The 20895-nt window shown below is 36.7% G+C and overlaps 2 protein-coding genes across 2 annotated transcripts; one reads left to right on the top strand and one right to left on the bottom strand.

The window, feature by feature from the left end:
* Positions 1 to 690: 690 nt before the first annotated feature.
* On the bottom strand, positions 691 to 5066 carry LOC116534136 (taste receptor type 2 member 46-like). Its single transcript, XM_032254306.1, has one exon. It carries the CDS (start codon positions 2605 to 2607, stop codon positions 1675 to 1677), a length of 933 nt encoding a protein of 310 aa, XP_032110197.1. The 5' UTR covers positions 2608 to 5066; the 3' UTR covers positions 691 to 1674.
* Positions 5067 to 16185: 11119 nt separating this feature from the next.
* On the top strand, positions 16186 to 19699 carry SMIM10L1 (small integral membrane protein 10 like 1). Its single transcript, XM_032254315.1, has one exon. It carries the CDS (start codon positions 16503 to 16505, stop codon positions 16707 to 16709), a length of 207 nt encoding a protein of 68 aa, XP_032110206.1. The 5' UTR covers positions 16186 to 16502; the 3' UTR covers positions 16710 to 19699.
* The last annotated feature ends 1196 nt before the right edge of the window (positions 19700 to 20895 follow it).

Below are 20895 nucleotides of genomic sequence, written 5' to 3'. Positions count from 1 at the left end.
CTTGTCGCCAATTCAGACACCTGATGCAGCTGAATCAAGACTATATTATTGTGATATTTCCCCCAAAATTGTAGAATAGCCAAACCATTCCTCTGAGGAATGATCCTTCTTGGATAAGTGTGTAACCTCCACTGGAGACCAGAACAGGCGAATTCATGCAACTGTAGATTTTGTGATGAGTTTCCTTTTCATTGGTTTACCACATCAACTTACCCATTTTATCCACCCATTTATTTGTTCATTAAAATATCATTTTTGACCATCTATTCTTTGTGCTAGGTTCTAAGTCCTGGGAGTCAACAGAAAGCAAGACAGACATGGTATCTTTTTTTTACGGTGCTTACATTGTACTGAGGAAGATATATAATTTTTAAAATACATAAATCAGGTGTGAGGATGATTTATCTTAAGGTTTAAATAACTGTTAAAATTTCATAACATCAAGAATTAATACAGTCATCTAGAATTTAGCTGTGAACAAGATTGTACATTTCCTTCTTAATAGAATTAATTAATAGAATTTCCTATTAATGAATATGTTAACATACTTTCATTTCATCATTGACAAAAAAATTACAATGCTAAAGCACACCCTATAACACATAGATTTTATAGATGCTATTTTAACATTTACAAAAAGTTTCACTGAATTATTTTCCATAATTTCTATACAATTTTTACATTGACAGTTTTGGTTTTTTTTTAAGAAAAAGGAAGATTTGAGTTGTCTTATCTAAAGTTTAGAAGGAATTTTATAAATGGAAGATAAGACTATAATTCACAATTCAGGGGCTTAGACGTGCATTAGAAAAATACCAAAATAATTTACATCAGCTCTCAACTTCAAAAAAAGCTTTTCTTTAGTTCAAAAGCTGGAAGAAATGACTTTTCTTACTGCATATGGAAACTGATAATAGCAATCAAGATCATGATCATGGTTTTTCATCCCTATTATAAAAGAGATTTTTTTCCTAAGCCATTCACATACTTGTGTTAAATCTGCTACTCCTCAGTAGTGTTTATGGTAGGCAAAGACGAAATTTACTCTACATATGTTTGTCACCCAAACTTTATTGTGTGCATCGTTTTCTAACAATAATTGTGTTTGCTTTATATTAAACATAAAATAGGAACTCACAATGAAATAAAACCCTGAAGACATATCCTCATTATTGATTTAGAATTAAATGATCTTACCATCCAAAAAGTTAGAGGTTCAAACAATGAATTCTAACCACACTGTGGTATATTTGTGTGGTTCAAATAACAATAGAAAAGAGCAATATTTTTCCCGAGATAAGCTGTTAGTTCTTAATAATTATGAATAGACAACATAAATTCTTCAAATGAAATATAAAATACACGTATGAAATACACAAGCCTTCATAATTCTGAGGAACTTTTATCATATTTTGTATAATTTGGCAGTTTGTGTGAAAAAGCAATAAAGAGTATGTTATTGTCGATGTTCTTAAGTTTTCATACACACATAAACACACACACACACACACACACATGCTTTTTTAGATTAACTTTAGGTAAAAGACTTTTATAGGTATACATTTGAAATTATTCATATACATACCTTACAAAAAACCAGTAAGAAATATAAAATGTTTCATACACCACCAGTTTGTTTTCTGCTAGAAGATATACAATGCCCTTCTTGTGATTCTATGGAGATGAAGATTTCTGTCCTTTCACCCAGTACCTCACTTGCCACCAAACTGAAAGAAAAGTCTGCTTTAGCTTCTTGTTTCCCCAAATCAGGATGAATGGGTGGGCTGAAGGATAGCTGAATCTAATAGCTTGGCAGAACATAAAGACAGCTTTCTTTTCCATGTTCTCAAAACTCTGAACTGATATTATTACAGACAGAAAGTAAGTGGCACATAACAAGAGGAAGGAGATCACGATTTGCAAAGCTTTTATGTGGACTTTGGTGCTGGGATCTTGACATCTTTTGCCATGGAGCTGCATCTTCTTGAGATGTTTACACAGAGAACAGATTAATAGCAGAAAAGATATCAGGGTCAGAGTGAAGGGTGCTAAGTTAGCTAGCAGGTTTATAGTCAAATTTGACAGGGACATCGCATTCCTCAATTTGATCTTCCAAGTCATGTTTCCTTTATATTCTTCTGTCCATACAATCTCATTCACGTTTACCACAAAAAGCTGACAAATCAAAAGTAGCAAAGGCCCCAACATTATCACCCGAATGACACTCGTAACTCTCCTCTTTAAGCGAAGAAAAATAAAGTTGGAGAAATTGACAATCTTGAGCAAATAAAATATGCTGAGGCTAGTAGCAAGCCAGTTGCTGAAATGGCTGGTTACTGCCCAGAAGCTGTAAGTAGTAATTCTGACTTCTGCAGTCTTATAAAAAGCTGGATTCAATACAGTTGAATACCAATGTAATAATAATACCCAGAGCAAACCAACTCTGGAGATCGCCAGAGCAGTGAGAATTTGGTCAGCAAAGGAGATCTTTTGTCTCTTGACCCACTCAATGGAATTTACCAATGCTATGAAGCCATTAGCAAAATTTCCAAGAACAAATGTAACCACTACTAGAATGGAAAAAATGATGGGTAGAAAAGTTATCATATCTGAACAGACAAAAAGGAATTTTTTAAATGCTGGTATAATATCACTGATTGTGATTGCTTGAATATCCTGGCCTTAAATTCTATATGTGCCTGATTTGTGAATATGCTGTGACATTCTTTTTACTTTTAATTGTTGTGACCAGTGTCAAGCCAGAAATCACCATGGCATGCTAATGCCTGAGGTTCAATCCTCTCTTTATGGAAAACATTCTTATTTTCAAAACAACTCAAATTAACTCATTCATTCACTGTCTGTTCTTGTTGTAGGCTGGAATTATTCATACTGAAATTGACGGGAAGCCTGAATTCTCATTTGCTAATATGTAAATAAGGATATATTATCTTTCAGTGTTTGCAGTTTTTCCTTGTGTAACCTCTCCACCATTTGTCTTTAGCGACTTCAGTTGTTAGGGAAGTTTTACAACCCAACACATAGATCATATGGTAAATGCCTAAATTGTTAAAGGGAGTTTGGTCATAACTAAGATCATCACCAATATGGACTTTTTTTTTAATTTCAGATTTAAATACAAAGAATCCAAACTTCTTTTATCAAAAGCATCTAAGATTGTCTTGAGAACTACAGGCAGGCCAATACTCCTTAAGATCTGGTTGCTGCTAATAATGCATAACTTCTTTGTTCACAAGCTCATAAATACACACATATGCACACTACTTATGAATGGAACACATTATTTTCTTGAATTTCCAAAATAAAAAATGGGTTTCCAGGAAATTGTCCAGGTGAAATTTGTCCTATTTACCACTCAGGGTTTTCATCCCATGAATACTATTTAGTTATCAAACATATCTCTAATTCTTAGGCCTTTGGTATAGTTTCTCTCAAGTCTAACATTTAAATATTTATTTAATTAAAATATTTAGCAATTTTATAAGTATTCCTGAGTACCAGACCCTTTGATAGATAATGTTTCAGTATCCTCCCATCACAAGAACACTGACTACCTTGCCCCTGAACTTAGAGTTCAATCATTTAACTTGTTTTGATAAACAGAATATTGCTACACTTTGCATAGAGATTTGAGATGGCTTCCATATAAAGGATTCTTCCTCTTTCCATTTACCATGAGACTATTGCCTGGCTAGTACATGCTTACAGGAAAATGAGAAACTAGTGAAGTCAGACTGCCCCCTCCCGACCCTGCAATCCAGACTAAATTGGCCAAACTCTACCTCCAAGATGCAGAATTTTGCCTATCTCAAATCACCAGAGCCATCCACCAAACTCAGATTAGAAAAACAAAATCCAAAGACATGTGAGGTATAAATATCTAACACAGTTTTGGAGGGTTTTCTCTTGCAGAAAAACATAACTAATAAAAGAACTCTGCTAAACCAAGAATGTGGGGAATATGTACAAGCTAGTTGTGTCAGGAATTCAGGAGCCAAAAGAAAAAACAGACAGGAAATGGCAATGGTTTGTTCCTGTGAGGCGGATAATTAAGGCTAGAAGAAATCCTTTGGAAAGATCTGAGGTTAGCAGGTAACAACATCTCAAATTTCCTCAACTTGCAACTAAATAAGAAAGTTCCTACTTCAGCTCTCTTAGAGTTGTATAAGAATGTATACACATAGTTGATTTTTCCCCTCAGTATATAATGAAATGAGTAATAATCATTTCTATGAGACATTTCTCCTAATTAAAAATTTTATATTAAAATTATAATGCACACTTAGAAATAAACCAAAACAAAAATGGAAAATACAGCAATGTATCATAAACACTCAAGTAACCATCATGCAGGGCAAGACAAGGAACGCCAAAAACAGTCTATGTCCATCCCCATGCTACTTTCCAAGCCCCTAAAACTTTCTTCACATCTCCTAAGATAAGCAATATCCATAATTTATGATGACGGTTTCCTTGATTTTCTTTATACTTTACCAAATAATTATGCAACCCTAAACTACATAGCTTGGTCTGGCCTGCTTTGAACTGTATAGGTGCAATCCTACATGTTCTTTTTGTATGTGGCTTCTTGGACTAAACATTATGTTTCTGAAATTTAATCACATAATTGCATGTACATGTGATTTTTTTTCATGTCTCTATATTACTCCATTGTATGGATTTACTGTAATGATTCATCTGTCCTTAATATATATTTGGCCAGCTTCTTTTTTGAACAATTATGAATAATTCTACTAGAGCATTCTTTCACAAATCATTTGATACAATTCCATTGTATATATACCTATGAGTAGAATTACAGGGTCTTTGTTCAAAATCTCATCATAGACACAGAAAAGTTCAAAGAATAATTTAACTAAATTTATCCCTGTCACCTTTACCTCCAGTCTATTTTTTGCCATTTGCATATATCTTATCAATTATGTAATTATCCCAACAAGATATTATTTTATACAGTAAACATTAATTTAGAAGTATGCACATATTTATCATTTTCATTAATTGTATTCCTTCTTGCATATTCTTAATATTTTCAATAATTTTTATTGGTCAGGCAGGGTAGCTCACATCCATAATCCCCGCATTTTGTAAGGCTGGGGCAGGGGCACCCAGGAGTTCAAGACCAGCCTGTGCAACACAGCAAAACTGTCTCTACAATAAATAAAAAAGGTAGACATAGTGAAGCTACTCACAAGGCTGAGGTGGGAGGATGGTTTGAGTCCAGGAGTTCCAGACTGCGGTAAGCCATGATCTGACTGCTGAACTCCAGCCTGGGCAACAGAGTGAGACTCCAACTCTACAAACAATAATAATAATAATAATTTTTCTTTTAATTAAAAGTATTATTTTAAGTTTCTGTTTATCAAGGTCTATTCTACTTTTGAAATACACTGAACACATGATTCCATTCAACTCTAGCTTCATTTTTGTCTTTTACAAATCAGGTTGTCATTTAGACAGTTATTCCCTTTAACATAACCTATCTTTTCCTCTAGTTACTTTTCAGATTTTCTATCTGTCTTTGATGTCCTGTCATTTTATGTTAATTTGTCTTTAGTTAACACATCTGAAGTTTGATTATTTCTAAAAATATAAGAACTGATACATTTTATCACATTTAGAAAAATCTCCACATTGTTTCTGCCCCATTTTCTCTCTTCTAATTTTCCAGAACTCCAGAAATATGTTGGATGTTCTGATTGTAGCCTCAATATCTCTTACCCTCTAACCTTATATTTTCCATCTCTTGATCTTTTTATGCTTCATTCTGGGTAGTTATCTTCCAGTTCACTAATTCTTTCTTCTCTTTATGTTTAATGGTTGTTAACTCTGTCTATTGGATTCTCAATATTGATTATTTTTGTCTTATTGTTTTAGGGGTAGAAATAAACTTTTGCTCTCCTTCTATAAATCATTTTTTAATGGAGGAACTAAACAAACTATTCCTAACACCAAGTTCTTAAAAAAAGAGCTTTTATAAATTTTTCGTACACCTGACATGAAAATGGTAATGATTTTCTTCTTTGCGTAATAGTTTGGTCACAGAAGAGAATGAAAGCATGATCTAGGCATTCTCCTGAAAGTTGGAATAAACTGGAAATTGATTTGATGTAAGTAGCTTTTTTTGGATAGTAGCTTGTCTGTTGCTGGGTCATCACCACAAAGTCTCCTCACAGGGAAATTCAATGAGCAGCATTGTATCTCAAAATGTCATTGCAATTAATAGTGTATAGTACCTCAACCACAGCTCCACCTTTCTATTCCATCATTTAAATTTTACTCTGTTTTTATTAACATAAATTATTATTAGCAGAAATCAGGACTTCTTAGTTTATAACAAACTTTAAAAGATCAAATAGTACAACAGTACTCACAAGTTTATCAAAAAATGAAGGACATCTGTTATAAGTAGATTTTAAGTCCCAAGGAAACACAACTGAATCCGGTGCCTCTATGGAATTCCACCATTTATTCCCTATCCATGAATATAGTTTTAGTTATAGAACTATAACCTTCAAACTCCATCATTACTCACTCAAGTGTGACAGAAGATCTGAGGTCTTACCTCTGTTTGACACTTTGGTCCTAAAATCCTCTCTTTAGAAATAAAAGCTTGCTCATAAAATGTGTTATTTGCTTTATCCTTCTTATTAAGGAATTTTATTTACACTAAAATCTAAATTGTTTCTATAGTGATCATAGGGAAATGAGGATTAGTTTAAGGTCATCCATAAATAATTATTTGCTTAAGCAATGTATTATAAATGAAACCACACTTAATTTCTCAATATAAATTATTGAGCTTGACTTGACCTTTGCTATTTACCACTGTAACTTTCCCACAATGATGATCTTTTTAAAATTACCTATTTTCCAAATTATGTAAATATGTCAAAAATAAATCATTTAATGAGATAGATGTAGATATAATGATGATGATAATAATAATGGCAGGTAAAAGGGAGGATGCTATTTGATAAATGTAATTTCAGTCTCATTTCTTAAATACTAGAGTTCAGGGTGATGAGAAAACACTATTAATCTTCCTCATGACCTCATGATTCCTATATTATTTTCAGCATAAGGCTTAGACAAATACCCTCATGTGATATTCATCAAGAATAATGTAAAACCAACATATTTTCAATGATTTTTTTTTCTTTTACTACAATTTAAAAAATTATAGCAAAAGTGACCTCCAACAATTAGGATTCTATTTTGGGCTTTTTGGGGCATTTTTCAATATGAACATGGACTAATGCTCTAGATATAACACAGTATATCAATTTTATTTCATGTTTTAAGCACATCATTAGCAAGCTAAATTCTTGCAAATGCTTTTTCACATTCTTAGCTATGGTGACTAAATCTGGATGATTTTACTATAGCAGTCAAATTAGTATATTTGCACAAACATACTGAAATATCATACTGAATATGTTTTATACCTTAACAAATTTGCCTTTCTATGATTTTTTCTCTAATGTAGAACCAAAACATTTATAGTAACAAAATATTTTTCCCAAGTGTACATGTAAATAGTATTGTGCAATTAGAACGCTAACAATATAAATATTTCATTTAGAGACACATTTTGGGACAATAGGTCTACATATTTAATGTGCATTATACTATAATTTTTTGGAAATTCATGACTTTCTGACACTTTGAAATGTATATTATTAATAATTAAATTGGAAATAAGAAAAAAGGCATCTAGCAATCATTCATATTCAAATTTTGATGTTTCAAATTAATAACAGCATTAAGAGAGTGGATTTACAATTATCTTTTTCTTTTTTTTCTTTTTCATTAATTTAAGAAAAGTTTTGGGCCAGGTGTAGTGGCTCACACCTGTAATCTCAGCATTTTGGGAGGTTGAGGCAGGTGGATTCCCTCAGCACAGGAGTTCAAGACCAGCCTGGGTAACATGACAAAATCCTGCCTCTACCAAAAATAGAAAAAATTAGCAGGGCATGGTGGTGGTGCACACCTGTTGTCCTAGCTGCTCAGGAGGCTGATAGGGGAGAATCACTTGAGCCCAGGTGGCAGAGGTTCTATTGAGCAGAGATTGCACTTGTGCACTCCAGCCTGGACAAAAGAATGACACTCTGTCTCAAAATAAAAAAGAAACTTTTAAATTCTAACTTGGATTTCTTAGTACCATAATGCTCTATTCTCCTTTATTCAGCAAACACTCTAATTACAATGGTATCTATGAGAATATGCATATCACCTTAATTTTATACTTAGAAATGTACTTTGCTGCCGAGTCTGTCCCATAGACTCTGGCCTAGTGAAGGATGAAAGGAGTACTCAGACACAGGTATTTTGCATGAGAGCAACTAGGGGACTGCTGGAGAGAGCAGTCCTGATAAGCCAGAGCCACTTGCCTTTATTCAGTACTGGTATAATGTCAAAGGCTTGGAGCCAACACAATTTGTGGGTAATTAACATTGTCCCTCCCCATTGCAGGGAGCAGTCTTGCATGTGGATGATCAAAGGTCAGTCTCCAGATAACATTAGTAAACTTATCTAGATAGATTTCTTTACACTCCCTGTTACCTACTCCTTGCCCTTAGCCTCAGGGTAAGAGAATTAGCTGCCTTCAGCTTTATACTCTCTGGAAGCTTTGCAGAGCCTTCTGACCTTTCAAAAGGCCTGCTTCTTTCCCTATAGCTTCTCCCACAACCCTCACCAATCTCCTACGTCTCCCCCTTTTCTGTTTTTTGCATCAGGTTTTGTTGATTGAAGAGTACAGATGTGTGCAGCAGTAGGTTTTTAAGAGGTAGCAGTTACAGCTCGTTTTCCAGCTTTGCAACCTACAATTAGTAAATAACATGAGATAAAAAAGAGTATAATCAGTAATATCCTTTTCCAACCAAGGAGTGACCCCCAGGAGTAGGGGTCTATCCAGGAGAGATGTTTTTGTATATCCTTCCATATGGCTGTTTGCTGGGCATGTAGATCTACAGTGTTTAGAGATTCTCGAATTTTAGTTTTAAGTTGCTTTACATCTGCTGTTAAATTATCACGTAAGATTCCCCAGAGGTGTTGTTTCACCTCATCTCAACTATGTATTGATTGATGTCAAGGTAGAGAGGTGACAGAGATATGCTTATGCTCCCAGTCGCAGTTTAATTGCTGTCAGAATGCCAGTACATCTTGCCATTCCTCTATGTACTCTAAGTCAGCCTTGAGGGCTTGCAGACATGCAAGAATTTTTTTGATCTATACCCTGCTGTAGGAGAACTTCAGTAGACACATTTCTGGCCAAGTTATCCACAAAGGTGGCTGTTTGTACTGATTCAGTATGCAACAGCAACACTAGCAGTGGCTAGGATGACTATGGCTGAGAATATAGGACTGTAAGTATACCTAGGAATCTTTTGTGTCTGACCTGGGACAGGACACATTCTAAGGTGGCAAAAGCAGAGAAACCCTGCCAATCGTGTGTCAAATTGACTGGTAGGAATGCTTCAGGTTGTCTCCTTAATACCATGACACTAGTAATATTTAAATTAGATATATTGTAATTAGTGATACCTGAGGCGAACCAAGCCTGTCTTGGCACTTGGGTCACAAACATGAAGTTTTGGGGTGTAATGGAAATACTGGTTCCCATACGGAAAACATATGGATGGCTAGCACAAATTAGTCACTGACCTGTGTCATTATGAATAAAGGTCATAGTATAATTTTTACTGGAATTATAATATACCTCACACCAGGTGTTAAAGGTGGTTGTAAGATGTCCCAGGTGCCATAAAGTGTCTTGGAGTGGCATGGACTCTACTTGGGATATGGAATATACCAGCCCCCATTGACCCAAATCATAGGACAATGGGATGTGCCTATGAAACTGATTGATGCCACGATGGATGCAGACATCAGTATGGTCACCGTGCAAATAGCCATGAGGGCTCCAGTCTTAAGAAATTATAATTGCCTAACTGGAGGTTACAGGATTGTCCCCCATGACAGATCTCCCAGCTAAGGTGGAATCCATTACTTTCCTGGCTTTGTTTTTTAGCACAGGGAATAATGTTGCGGAAAGTGTTGCATTTCCTGGTTTGAAGTTACCTGAAACAAAAATGTTAAGGCATTTCCTTTGCCGTGATGTAGCCATAATTGTGTTTGAGCAAGTACATAGTAAGGCTTAGAACTTTTATAACTTACACACAGTGGGAGGATTGTGGAGTGATATGTAGTGCCATTAATGAGGGACCCTACCAGGGGTAAGTCAATCCCTCCTAGCCAAGCAGTTACATTATTAGAAGCTGGGAAGCGGGTGTCTGCCCAGGTAACAGAGTGGAAGAAAGGTGGATCTAAGAGATGAGCCCAATAGAGAGTAGTAGGTGCGGTGCAAGTTGCAGGCAGAGTGAGAGAATAAGAAAGGATAATACCCTGTAAGAGCTGCAATGTACAACAGAGAGCATAGCATGGAACAAATCATCTGGAGGGAATGGTGCCTGTGTCAGAACTGCTAGGTCTCATGGTATTTTTAACTTCAGAAGAATCAAACTCATCCAAAGAGGCTTTGTCACTTTGTATATCTACCAGTAATGCATGAGGATTCTAGTTGCACCCCCATCCTAACCAATTAATATTGTCAGTCTTTCCAATCTTTTCTCTCCTTCTCTCCTTCATTTTTCTGTTTCTGTTTGAATAATACATAATAATCTGCCTTCAATATTACTGATTCTGTCTCTGCTGTTTCCAGTCTGTTGGTAAACTGCCAAAGGAATCTTTCACCTCCAACAACAAGTTTTTCATTTGAGCCTCTTAGTTTTTATCTCTCTACTAAAATTTCCAGTTTGAGCATTTTATCTTTTCCACTAGATTTTTAACATATTAATCATAATTATTTTTAAAGGTTCTGTCTGATAATTTCAACCTCAGGCCATTGTTTTCTCTTGACAATGACTGAGGTTTTGCACATGTATTCATATTTACAGCGAATCCTGAAATAAATCCTAAATATTACCACTCAAACATGGACTTCCCTCTTATTCTGTCAAACTAGTAGTGTGTAAAATTAATCCAATCTGTAGTTTATCTGTATTTAGATTCCAAAGGCTCCAGTGGTGGAATGCCAGTAACTTGTGTTTTGGAGACTGGAGTGCCAAAGGGATTCTCAGTGTTTTGTGTTCATCTTCAAGAGTCCACACATGCACTGTAGAGAAGGCTCTCTTTCTACACTAGTGTCCCTCTCCTAGTATACTGGCATTGCATGTTAATCAGAGAAAAGTTCATGGTGGGGCAATGGGGGCTCTTCATTCTCCAACAACGGCCCTGTCTACGTACCTTTGCCTCAGACATGGGACTTTCTTAATGCTCCCACAACTCCCACAACAAGAAAAACTGCCTAAAATCAGTGCAGGATCCTGGCTGAAAGCTGGTTTTCTTCCCCTCCTCCAGTGGCAATAGGTTTTCACCAGGTGTCAGTATTGGAGCCCATGGCAGGCAACCTTCCTGCCCCTCCCTGAGTGTCAGCCAATCAATGTCTTGTATCACTGGAGGGTCTTGATACCACCAGGTTAACTGCCCCCTTCCTGCAGCAAATGGCTTTTGCCTGGTGTTCATGCAGAGTCCAGGGTTGGTGGGTTTTCTGTCCTCCCTCAGTGGCAGATCCTTTCTGTTTAGCCAGCATGTAGCCCAGAACAAGTAAGTTTCCCGGACTTCCCCTGTGACAACAGACCTCTAATACGTAACAGTGCAGACCCAGGAGTGCAGGCAGGTTTCTTACTTCACCCCTGGTGCCAATCAGCTATTGCCCAATATCAGAGTAGGGTCCAAGTTACAGCGGATTCTGTGCCCCTCACTCAGCAGCAGGTAGATCTTGCTTAATAAAGACCCAGACATGTAGTTTTCCTGCCCGTCCCCTAGCACTGGCCAGCAACCACCTTTTACTCATGCAGCATCCACAGTGTAAATGGGCTTCTCCAGCTTCTATTACTCCTCTTTAAAACTTAAGAAGACTTTGTTCCCACTTGTTTTAGATTTGCACTACTGCTATAACAAATTATCATAAATTTAGTGGCTTAAACACTACAAAATTATCTTATAGTTTTATAGACCAGAAGTCTGATATATGTCTTACTAAGCTAACATCAAGGTGTCAGCAAGGCCACATTGCTTTCTGGAGGCTCTAGGGGGAAAATCCATTTCCTTGACATTCCTAACTTCTAGAAGCTACCTGCAGACCTTGGCCTGGGGCCTCCTTCGTCTTCAAAGTCAGAAATATTGCATCACTCTAACCCTAGTTAAGAAATAATCTGTTTTTAAGGACTCATATGATTAGACTGAACCCACCTAAATAATACAGGATAATCTCCCATCTCAACGTGCATACCCACAATTATATTTGCAAAGTCCCCATGCCATATAATGTAACATAATACCAGGTTCCAAAGATTATGACACAGATATCTTTGGGAAAGCCATTATTCTGCCTCCTATACCATATACCATAAAGGAGCTTCATTAGGTTTCCTGCTCTGTCCTCAATCTTTCCAGTAAGCATTCAGTAGAAGCCCAAAGGGAAAAGCTGGCAATTACAGATCACTCCTGTGTCTGGGGCTCCCAGGTATTCTAAACTGTCACACTAAACTACACTCAACCTTTGTAAGCATTGGTTATAATTTCAGCCATTTTCTTCTTACCTACCAAAATGCCAGAGAACTTTTCTGGAGCTATGCCACAGATGAAACAATTCATGTGTCCTATTTGGAAAGGCTTGTCATCTTTTGAAATTCAGTTTACCTGCCCACCTTGTAACTTCAGTTCTAACAAGCTCAAAATAAATTATGATTTTTTAGCCTACCTAGTTTACTCTCCTTGTTAGAGCAGAAGCAACATTCTCTTTTGGTTTTCTACCACCTAAAAGGAAGAAGGATTCTCAAGCTGGTTTTCAAAGTGCATGCATAAATGCATACTATACCATATTCTTCCACATGCACGGTTTACAAATGTCTCAATCAAAAAAAAAAAAAATAGACTCAGGTATAGGTGATTTTTCATGCAACCTCTCTGGCCTTGTAGCCAAGAATAAAATAGACCTTAATAATCTGACGATTATTGTGTTTCATTGTCTAAAAGAGAGTTGGGAGGGGAGAAAAAGAAAAGCCTTGCTTGAAATGTGGAAATAAGAGTATACGTTTAGTTCTGAGAATGTTCTGGTGAGAATTACAATGATGCCAAACTATATGTACATATTAAAGCCATAGGAAAAAAAAAGAAAGAAAAATGAAAGAGTTTTTATGTGGACTTCTACTTGATTTTTTTTTCTTATATATATTAAAAAAAAAAAACAACCAGTTTTTGTCAAGATTTTCAAGGGGTCAAGGTTTCCCTTCATATCAAGAATGTAATCTTCCACAGCATTATCAATGAGGTCTGACTCAGCTTGCTCTTCCGAAGAATCAGAATCAGAGTAATCAGAAAGGCAGAAGGTTGCTACTATCTGCAAAAGTATCATACCCAGCAGGCTGTTTACCATAAAGTGAATCAAATATGCTATAAAAGTTAAAAAACAGTACATGATAAAAATGAAATAAGAAAGATTACAGACTCCAAAGAACACTGATTTCCCAATGGAATGTTAATAAACAAAGGAATCCATTAGAATCATAATATTCACATCATTAATTCTACACTTTATCCAGAGGAAAAATGGCTGAGAAAAATTAGCTATCTTGAACCATCCCACCTCCAAAAATTATTAGGCAGATAGCAAACAAGAGGGCTGAGTATCAATCAGTGTCCAAAAAGAGATCATACTTTTTTCTAGTTTAGTATTAGCACAAGTTAATGGTGTGGTATGAATGTAAGTATAAAAATATTAAGCAGTATTAAACACAGCCAATAAACTGTGGAGGTGGCTAAGCTGATGAAAAGTCAGTTAAAGGAATCTTCCAATACCTGAGCCAGTAATGCAGTTAATCTGTACAATCAAGCCATTTCCAAACATTCAAGTCATGAATTCTCCTAATATCACCATCAGCAAAATATTATTCCTCATAACTAGAACACATAAAGAAAAATCTTAACCTCTCATGTTGTAACTGATCATCTGCTTCAGTGTGACATATCTGATGCGTGATTGTACAGTCTTGATCCAGAAATTGCCCAGTGTTACTATGGAACCTAATCATTGGTATAATCAATACAATCTGTTATCCTTTCAGAACTATTCTAAATCTGTGTAAAAGTTTCCTATAACTCTCAAGCAGTTTCTGGGTGATGACTGAAAGTTTGAACTCAATTTGTTAGCATGCAAATGTGGGGCAAACTCTTTCACTGATTTGCAAGTTTTCTCTTGCCTTTGGGATTCAATCCTATGAATCTGGTTCTCGCATTCTGAATGCATCTTATATAATAGAGAACTTACCTTGGCAAATTCTCAAAAAAGGAATTGAGAATTTGACAATATGGTACTTTGCAGATCCACTGAAGCCAACCTTAAAACTTTGCCAAAGGATCAAACAAGAAATTATAAAGTATTAGAACTGGAATATAACATCAAAAATAGGGAAATTTTAAAAGATTAGGAAGAGAAGGCCAAGTAAGAGTCAATGAAATAACACCCAGAGAAATGGCTTAAGATATGTTACTGTTGACAGCCTGTTTATATGTGCCTATTGAGAAGTGTGGATTGGGCATTCAAATCTAAACATCAAGGGGCAGATAAAAACGACAACTATCTAAAATATTGGTCCTATGCCATTCTCAGGTGGAAAGAAAATCTTTCCTCAGCTCTAGAGCATTAAGGAGTAGGATCTGGAGCAATGTGACCGTTCTTTGCCTAGTCCCTTCCCATTATAACAGAACCTCAACCTGGCCACGTTATCAGTGGGTGGCTGCTATTTTTCCCAAGGTCTCAGGGTAGAAGACAAGGTTTTCATGGAGTTACCCAGAGCTGGAGCAAGTAGGACGTCAAGGGTGGCACAAAAGAGGAATAGAAGAGAGAATGAGTTCACATCACTTTACACGTTTGTAAAAGTGTAAATTTTACATGAAAAATAAAATGAAATAAATTTTACATGAAAAATGAAAAATCCAAGAATGTAATGATTTCTGTGACCCTGAATGGCTCTATGTATTAGTCTTTCAATTTTGAAAGGGAGCAAATTATATTTGTGAACTGAAAATACACATCTCCCAGTTCTCAGAATTGATCATTAATTTTACACTGCTCTTCAGCCTCTACACCAGTATTTCTGAAACTGTCATAAGTAATTCCTCTAAGTGCCATCTCGCTGGAGTGGTATTGGTACAGCAAAGTAGCAAAGGAAGAAATACTGTCTGGGAACACAAAATTATTTTTTACAAATTTCTCAATGGCATGTTAGTTCTACCCGTCATATCATCAGTAGACTATGTAGAAACAGAGGTACTCTAGAGTACAGTACTTACTCTCTGTAGCTACTAGACATGCAGCATAGAGTGTGATGTGTAATATCTGAATAATGCTTTTCAGAACTAGACTGTAATCTTAAGGTCATGATGAGAAATCACACATTTGAATAATCCACAAATGAAGACGTTGTGTGAGATTCAAAAATACAGTGCTTTCTAGTTAAAATGGGAGATTAGTGAAGATAATGTAATGTCCATCATTTAAATAACAGAAAAGTATTGTGGCTATCGGAGATTCACGGTGTTGTTACTCAAAAGGTATTAAGAGTTTGGAAGTACAGAGTAGTGTTCCAGGCCGTGGAGCCTAGCCACAGGTTTCACAGGTGCACCTCCACGCAGAAATGACTGAAGCTTCCATAGCTAATCTCAACTTTTTAAGAGTTTATATGGATGATAATATGATTTTGTATATATATCCTTGTGCATATACGCATGTGTACCTTTTTTTCTTTTTGCTTGAATGTGCTATTTGTCACTTGCAATTTAAATATTCCTTACATAGAAAAATCCAAAGAAAAAGTTTGTGATCCTTTATGTTTATGGTATATTATGACTGCAGAGACCTTGTGCTTTTACTGGTTTAGAATCATCTTGACCTAATATTAGGGTTAATGTTATGAATCAAAGGAGTAAGATTCCTGGCTAACATCCCATGTAACACAGCAGACAAACTAGTTTTAATTTAGCTTTGGCCCTTACAAACTTTGTACCCTAGAGCAAGTTACATCTCGCTTAGCTTTTTTCATTTTGAAGTGGTCATATCTGCATGGCTGTTTACATGTTATATAACACATCCTATTCCAGATCTACCACGAGCTGAGCTCTAAATGGTAAATGCCACTGTGAGAAGCAGACAGGAAGAGGCGGAGCGCCAGCGGCGCCTGGAGCCGGCGCCCCGCACTGGACGGAGCGACAAGCTTAGCTGTGAGCCCAAGGGCCGCTTTGCCCACCGTCCCGCCGGTCCCGGCCGTAGCTAGGGGGTCCGCAGGCCCTGCGGCAACCCTCGGTACAGACGCTGGGCGGGAGGCGACACCTGGCCCATGGCCCCCGAGGCGGCTCCGTCTTCCTTGGCCGTCAGGGCCTCAAGCCCCGCCGCGGCCCCCACCTCGTACGGCGTCTTCTGCAAGGGGCTCTCCCGCACCCTCCTCGCCTTCTTCGAGCTGGCCTGGCAGCTGCGCATGAATTTTCCGTACTTCTACGTCGCGGGCTCGGTGATTCTCAACATTCGCTTGCAGGTACACATTTAGACCCGTGACTAAGCTAACGGGCTCCGGGGCCAGCAAGATGGCCGACTCCTAGGGTCCTTTGCGGCGCGGCGGAGCAGCGGATAGCGAGCCCCACAGTCTCGCGAGGGTGCTCAGGCGCTCTTCGCGGCTGCGCTCTTCGCTGCTAGCGGAGCTCGTCCCGGGGGCGCTGGGAGCCTTTAGTTCCTGGAAAGAGAAAATACGCGATCCCGGAAACAGAGAACTGCAGTTAAGACCCTCGAAAAGATCTAAGAGAGCGTGCATCCTTAAACACCCTGACGAATTTCAGGACGTGACAAAGCACAGAGGGTGCATTATTTCCAAATAAAAGGGTGAAATTTTCAGGAAAAAGAAAATCAGTAAACCGGGAATATTGGATTGGATTGTAAGCAAGATCTGAAATAGGAAGCTGAAGGTGTTAAGGCTGTGATGTAGTAGGCACATATTTCTTCATCCCACAAGAGAAAACAATAATAATCAGAAACTTATAGTGAAAAAAAGCAAAACTGTGCAAGAAAAACATCCTCCAAGTACCAGACATAAAATGCTGCAAGCTTTTGAACTAATGGGGAGGGTGTAAGAAAATGGGCTCTATTTCAATGCTCTTGTGACAGGACGACGGACATCGAGACTTGGAGCCTCAGAGAAGGAGATCCCTTAGTAGCACAAAGCTTGGCTATTCAGTGAATAACATTTAAATAATAGTAAAATGCAAATGCTGTTTATGGTTTTTATTGTTTAAGGGTGTATCTAATTATGGTTACAAAGTGGAATGCAAATGTTATCCATCATGTTTTAAAAATACAGACGGAAATACAAGTGGGAACGTGAAGAAGGGGGGAGACATAATGGAATGGTAGTAATGTCCTTATAAAGTGGGAAATTGAAGGATACGGTCTGTTGTTGAGTGGGGAAAGACATTTTTATTACTTACAAGGTAGCCATAAAATTTCTAAAATAGTAATATACCTATATTAAAGAGGAAGAGTGGTAGGAGAGAACAGTATGAAGTCAACAGGAAATGCCTAAAGATGGAGACCTCAGGTAAAATATTTTAAAAAATAAAAATGTATAATAGAGTACCTGGTGTATTTGAATACAGCCTAGAGAGCTTTCATTTTCCAGAGGGTGGGGGGATAAATTAGTAATTGCGTATTTTTCAAAATTAAGAAAACAAAACATGTAATTTTGAACCCTGGAAAAAATAAAAATCCAAAAACTACACTGCATACCTCAACTGTGAACAATACTAGTCATGTAAAGTCAATCATAATTATGTAAATACTGAATACTGATTTTACAATTAATGATTCTATAACACTGGGAGGATGAGAGAAAAGAGATGTGTGTGTAATGGTGGTGAGCCAATCAAGATCTGATATAGAAAACTGCAGAAAAAGAAGTATACACACTTTTTTTTTCAGATAAGAAAACTGTAATAAGAAACCACTAAGAGTGGTAAAGTTTTAAATCAAGGTCTGTGCTGAAAAAGTAGTATACACATGTTTTTTCAGGGGAAAAAAAGAAAACTAAATAAGAAACCACCAAGAGAGGTAAAGTTTTAAACTAGTCGCAGTGCTCTGTATTCTACTCACTGTGTCCAGCAAACAGTGATCTATCACTTTAAATAATAAGCATCTTGCCCCCTCCAACACCATGTCTGGCCTTGGGTAATTGTTCCTTCTAGGCTTTATTCCTTGTCTCCAGCCAAACTCCATTTGGGCACATTCTCCTATATGCCTTTTCTACCCTTTTCTGCCTGAAGATACTCTATTTTAAAGCTAAGCTTAGATGACACTTTTTCCATTAAATTTTTCCTGGTTTGCACTGACCATATAGGAGCTCACTTCTTTTAATCCGTAAGGCTATTTTCATAGGTTGCCTTATTTTTCCCTAATTGTGCATCACTTATCTGTTTTATTTACCCAAGACAGGTTTCCTAGACTCTGATAAGCCAAAATATTTTAGTCTAAAATATCAGAAGTGTAGTTTAATCAATGAAATAGGAATACCAAGGGATTTAGAATAGTGGACATCACTGTTCCCCAGAGGCACTAATGTCCCAATTTGTAACACAAAAGACTATCCACTCTTAATCCTGAAATGGTGATAGAGTAGGATGCTCCATTTGGGTGGCTACATGAACATATTCCTACAACTTTTTTTCTCACATCAGTCTTTTGTTAAACTGAAGAAACCGACTTTATATTTATTATATCCTCCAGCAGAATTGGGAGCTCTGTGAGGGAAGACAATATATCCTATTCCATTTCATACTCTGTAGTAACAGTAACAGTGTGTGTGTGTGTGTGTGTGTGTGTACATATACATATATACACATATATTACACATACACATATAAATGTAAGTAGTAACTATAAGTATACAGTTAGTACTTACTATATATGTATACAGTTACTACTTACATTTACTTCCTAATATATATCTTTATATATTATCTATTGGGAAGTAAATATGGTTTATCATTTGGTTTATCATTTATTCATAATTGCTCTTAGTTCTTGAGGTATATTTTGCCTCCTACATGATGCAATTCAATGAAATTTCCAGGGGACAAAACAAGATTTTGACATGAATAAACCACTTATTGTTATAATTCACAAGTGAGTTTATTCTTCCTGGCACACTTCCAGGTAATATCCATTAGGCCAACGATTTTGTTTGTTCACTGCTCTATCCCCAAGCCTAGAGCATTGCCCAGTGCAAAATAGCTAATAAATATTTTTGAATAGATAGATGAATGGCCATTTGTTTGGTATGCTCTACACAGTCAGCAGTCAATAAAGGAAACAGATATATTTGTTCCTGATAATAAGATCATTCCCTTTATTACCCATAAATTGGGCTTTTTCAGACTATCATACACATTGATAGATCCAGAGATCCCTCAAGCATGAAGAAGCAGAGAGGTAGGTAGTATAATTATTATCAATAAAGATAAAACTTAAGAAATTTAGCTGGCAAAAAAAAAATACTGGGAAAAGATGTGTCACAGCTTATTTTAACTACAAAAGGAAAATAGTGAACATAGCAACATGTAACCTAAGGGATAGGGGAAAAGATTTTTTTTTTTTAAGCTCTGGGTAAAAATAAATGTGATGATTTGACAAACAGCATATCATTACTGTCAGCATCATTTAAAAAATATATTGAGTTTTTAATTCCAGGAACTATGAAAAATTATTTATACACATGAGCTCCATAATTCTCATATATACCCTGTGAGGAAAACATTTTTATCATTTTTCAGAGAAGCAGACTGGAATTTAGAGAGAAGATAAGTAACTTCCTAAGGTCATGGTAATCAGCCAGACCTCAAATGAATCTCCAGTAATCCCTAAATACATATTTCATAAGGAGTTCAATTTCCTTAAATATGTAGATAATTACATATAATCCTGTTTCTCAAATTTCTGGACAGAAATATTATCTGAGAAATAGTGACTTTTTAAAACGTAACTATTGAGGGCCTTTCATACTAAAATATAAATATTTAACATGATTTGATATGTAAGTTCAAGTATTTTATACTCTGCAGCCTTTAATCTACTGGGTTATGTTATTTTATTTTATTTTATTTTATTTTATTTATTTTTGAGACAGAGTTTTGCTCTGTCTCCCAGACTGGAGTGCAATGGCATAATCTCGGCTCACTGCAACTTCCACCTCCCAGGTTCAAGTGATTCTCCTGCCTCAGCCGCGCGAGTAGCTGGCGTTACAGGCACCTGCCACTGCACCCAGATAATTTTTGTAGTTTTTAGTAGGGAAAGCGCTTCACTTTTTTGGCAAGGCTGGTCTTGAACTCCTGACCTCAGGTGATCCACCTACCTTGGCCTCCCAAAGTGCTGGGATTACAGGTGTGAGCCACCATGCCTGGCTTACTGGCTTATTTTATTAGAGGGTAGTGGGACTGAGGGATACAGGAGCAAAGGAAGATAGAGGAAAGGACATTGTCCCCAGAATGGAAAGGAAGCACTTTCTTTTCCTACCCAGAGTAGATTTCAGACAATCTTGAATTTTGAAGCCATGTCTGTTCTTGTCCTGACAATCCCTAACTAAATTTTCTGTTAGAAAATCTTGCAGTTTGCTTTTAATTGGAGATCTTTCTGGCAGGGCATCAATAGCTTTTGATAGAGTCAAGAAGAAAATAAAGCCTACATGCGGAAGT

Source organism: Sapajus apella, unplaced genomic scaffold (genome assembly GCF_009761245.1).
Source record: "Sapajus apella isolate SASKATOON/1434 unplaced genomic scaffold, GSC_monkey_1.0 scaffold86, whole genome shotgun sequence".
Taxonomy (NCBI): Eukaryota; Metazoa; Chordata; class Mammalia; order Primates; family Cebidae; genus Sapajus; species Sapajus apella.
The sequence above is the reverse complement of the archived record's forward strand: the minus strand, read 5'-3'. Positions and strand labels throughout refer to the sequence as shown.

Excerpts from the sequence above, each read along its gene's own strand:
- LOC116534136 (XM_032254306.1), bottom strand. The coding sequence starts at position 2,607 with ATGATAACTTTTCTACCCATCATTTTTTCCATTCTAGTAGTGGTTACA.
- SMIM10L1 (XM_032254315.1), top strand. The coding sequence starts at position 16,503 with ATGGCCCCCGAGGCGGCTCCGTCTTCCTTGGCCGTCAGGGCCTCAAGC.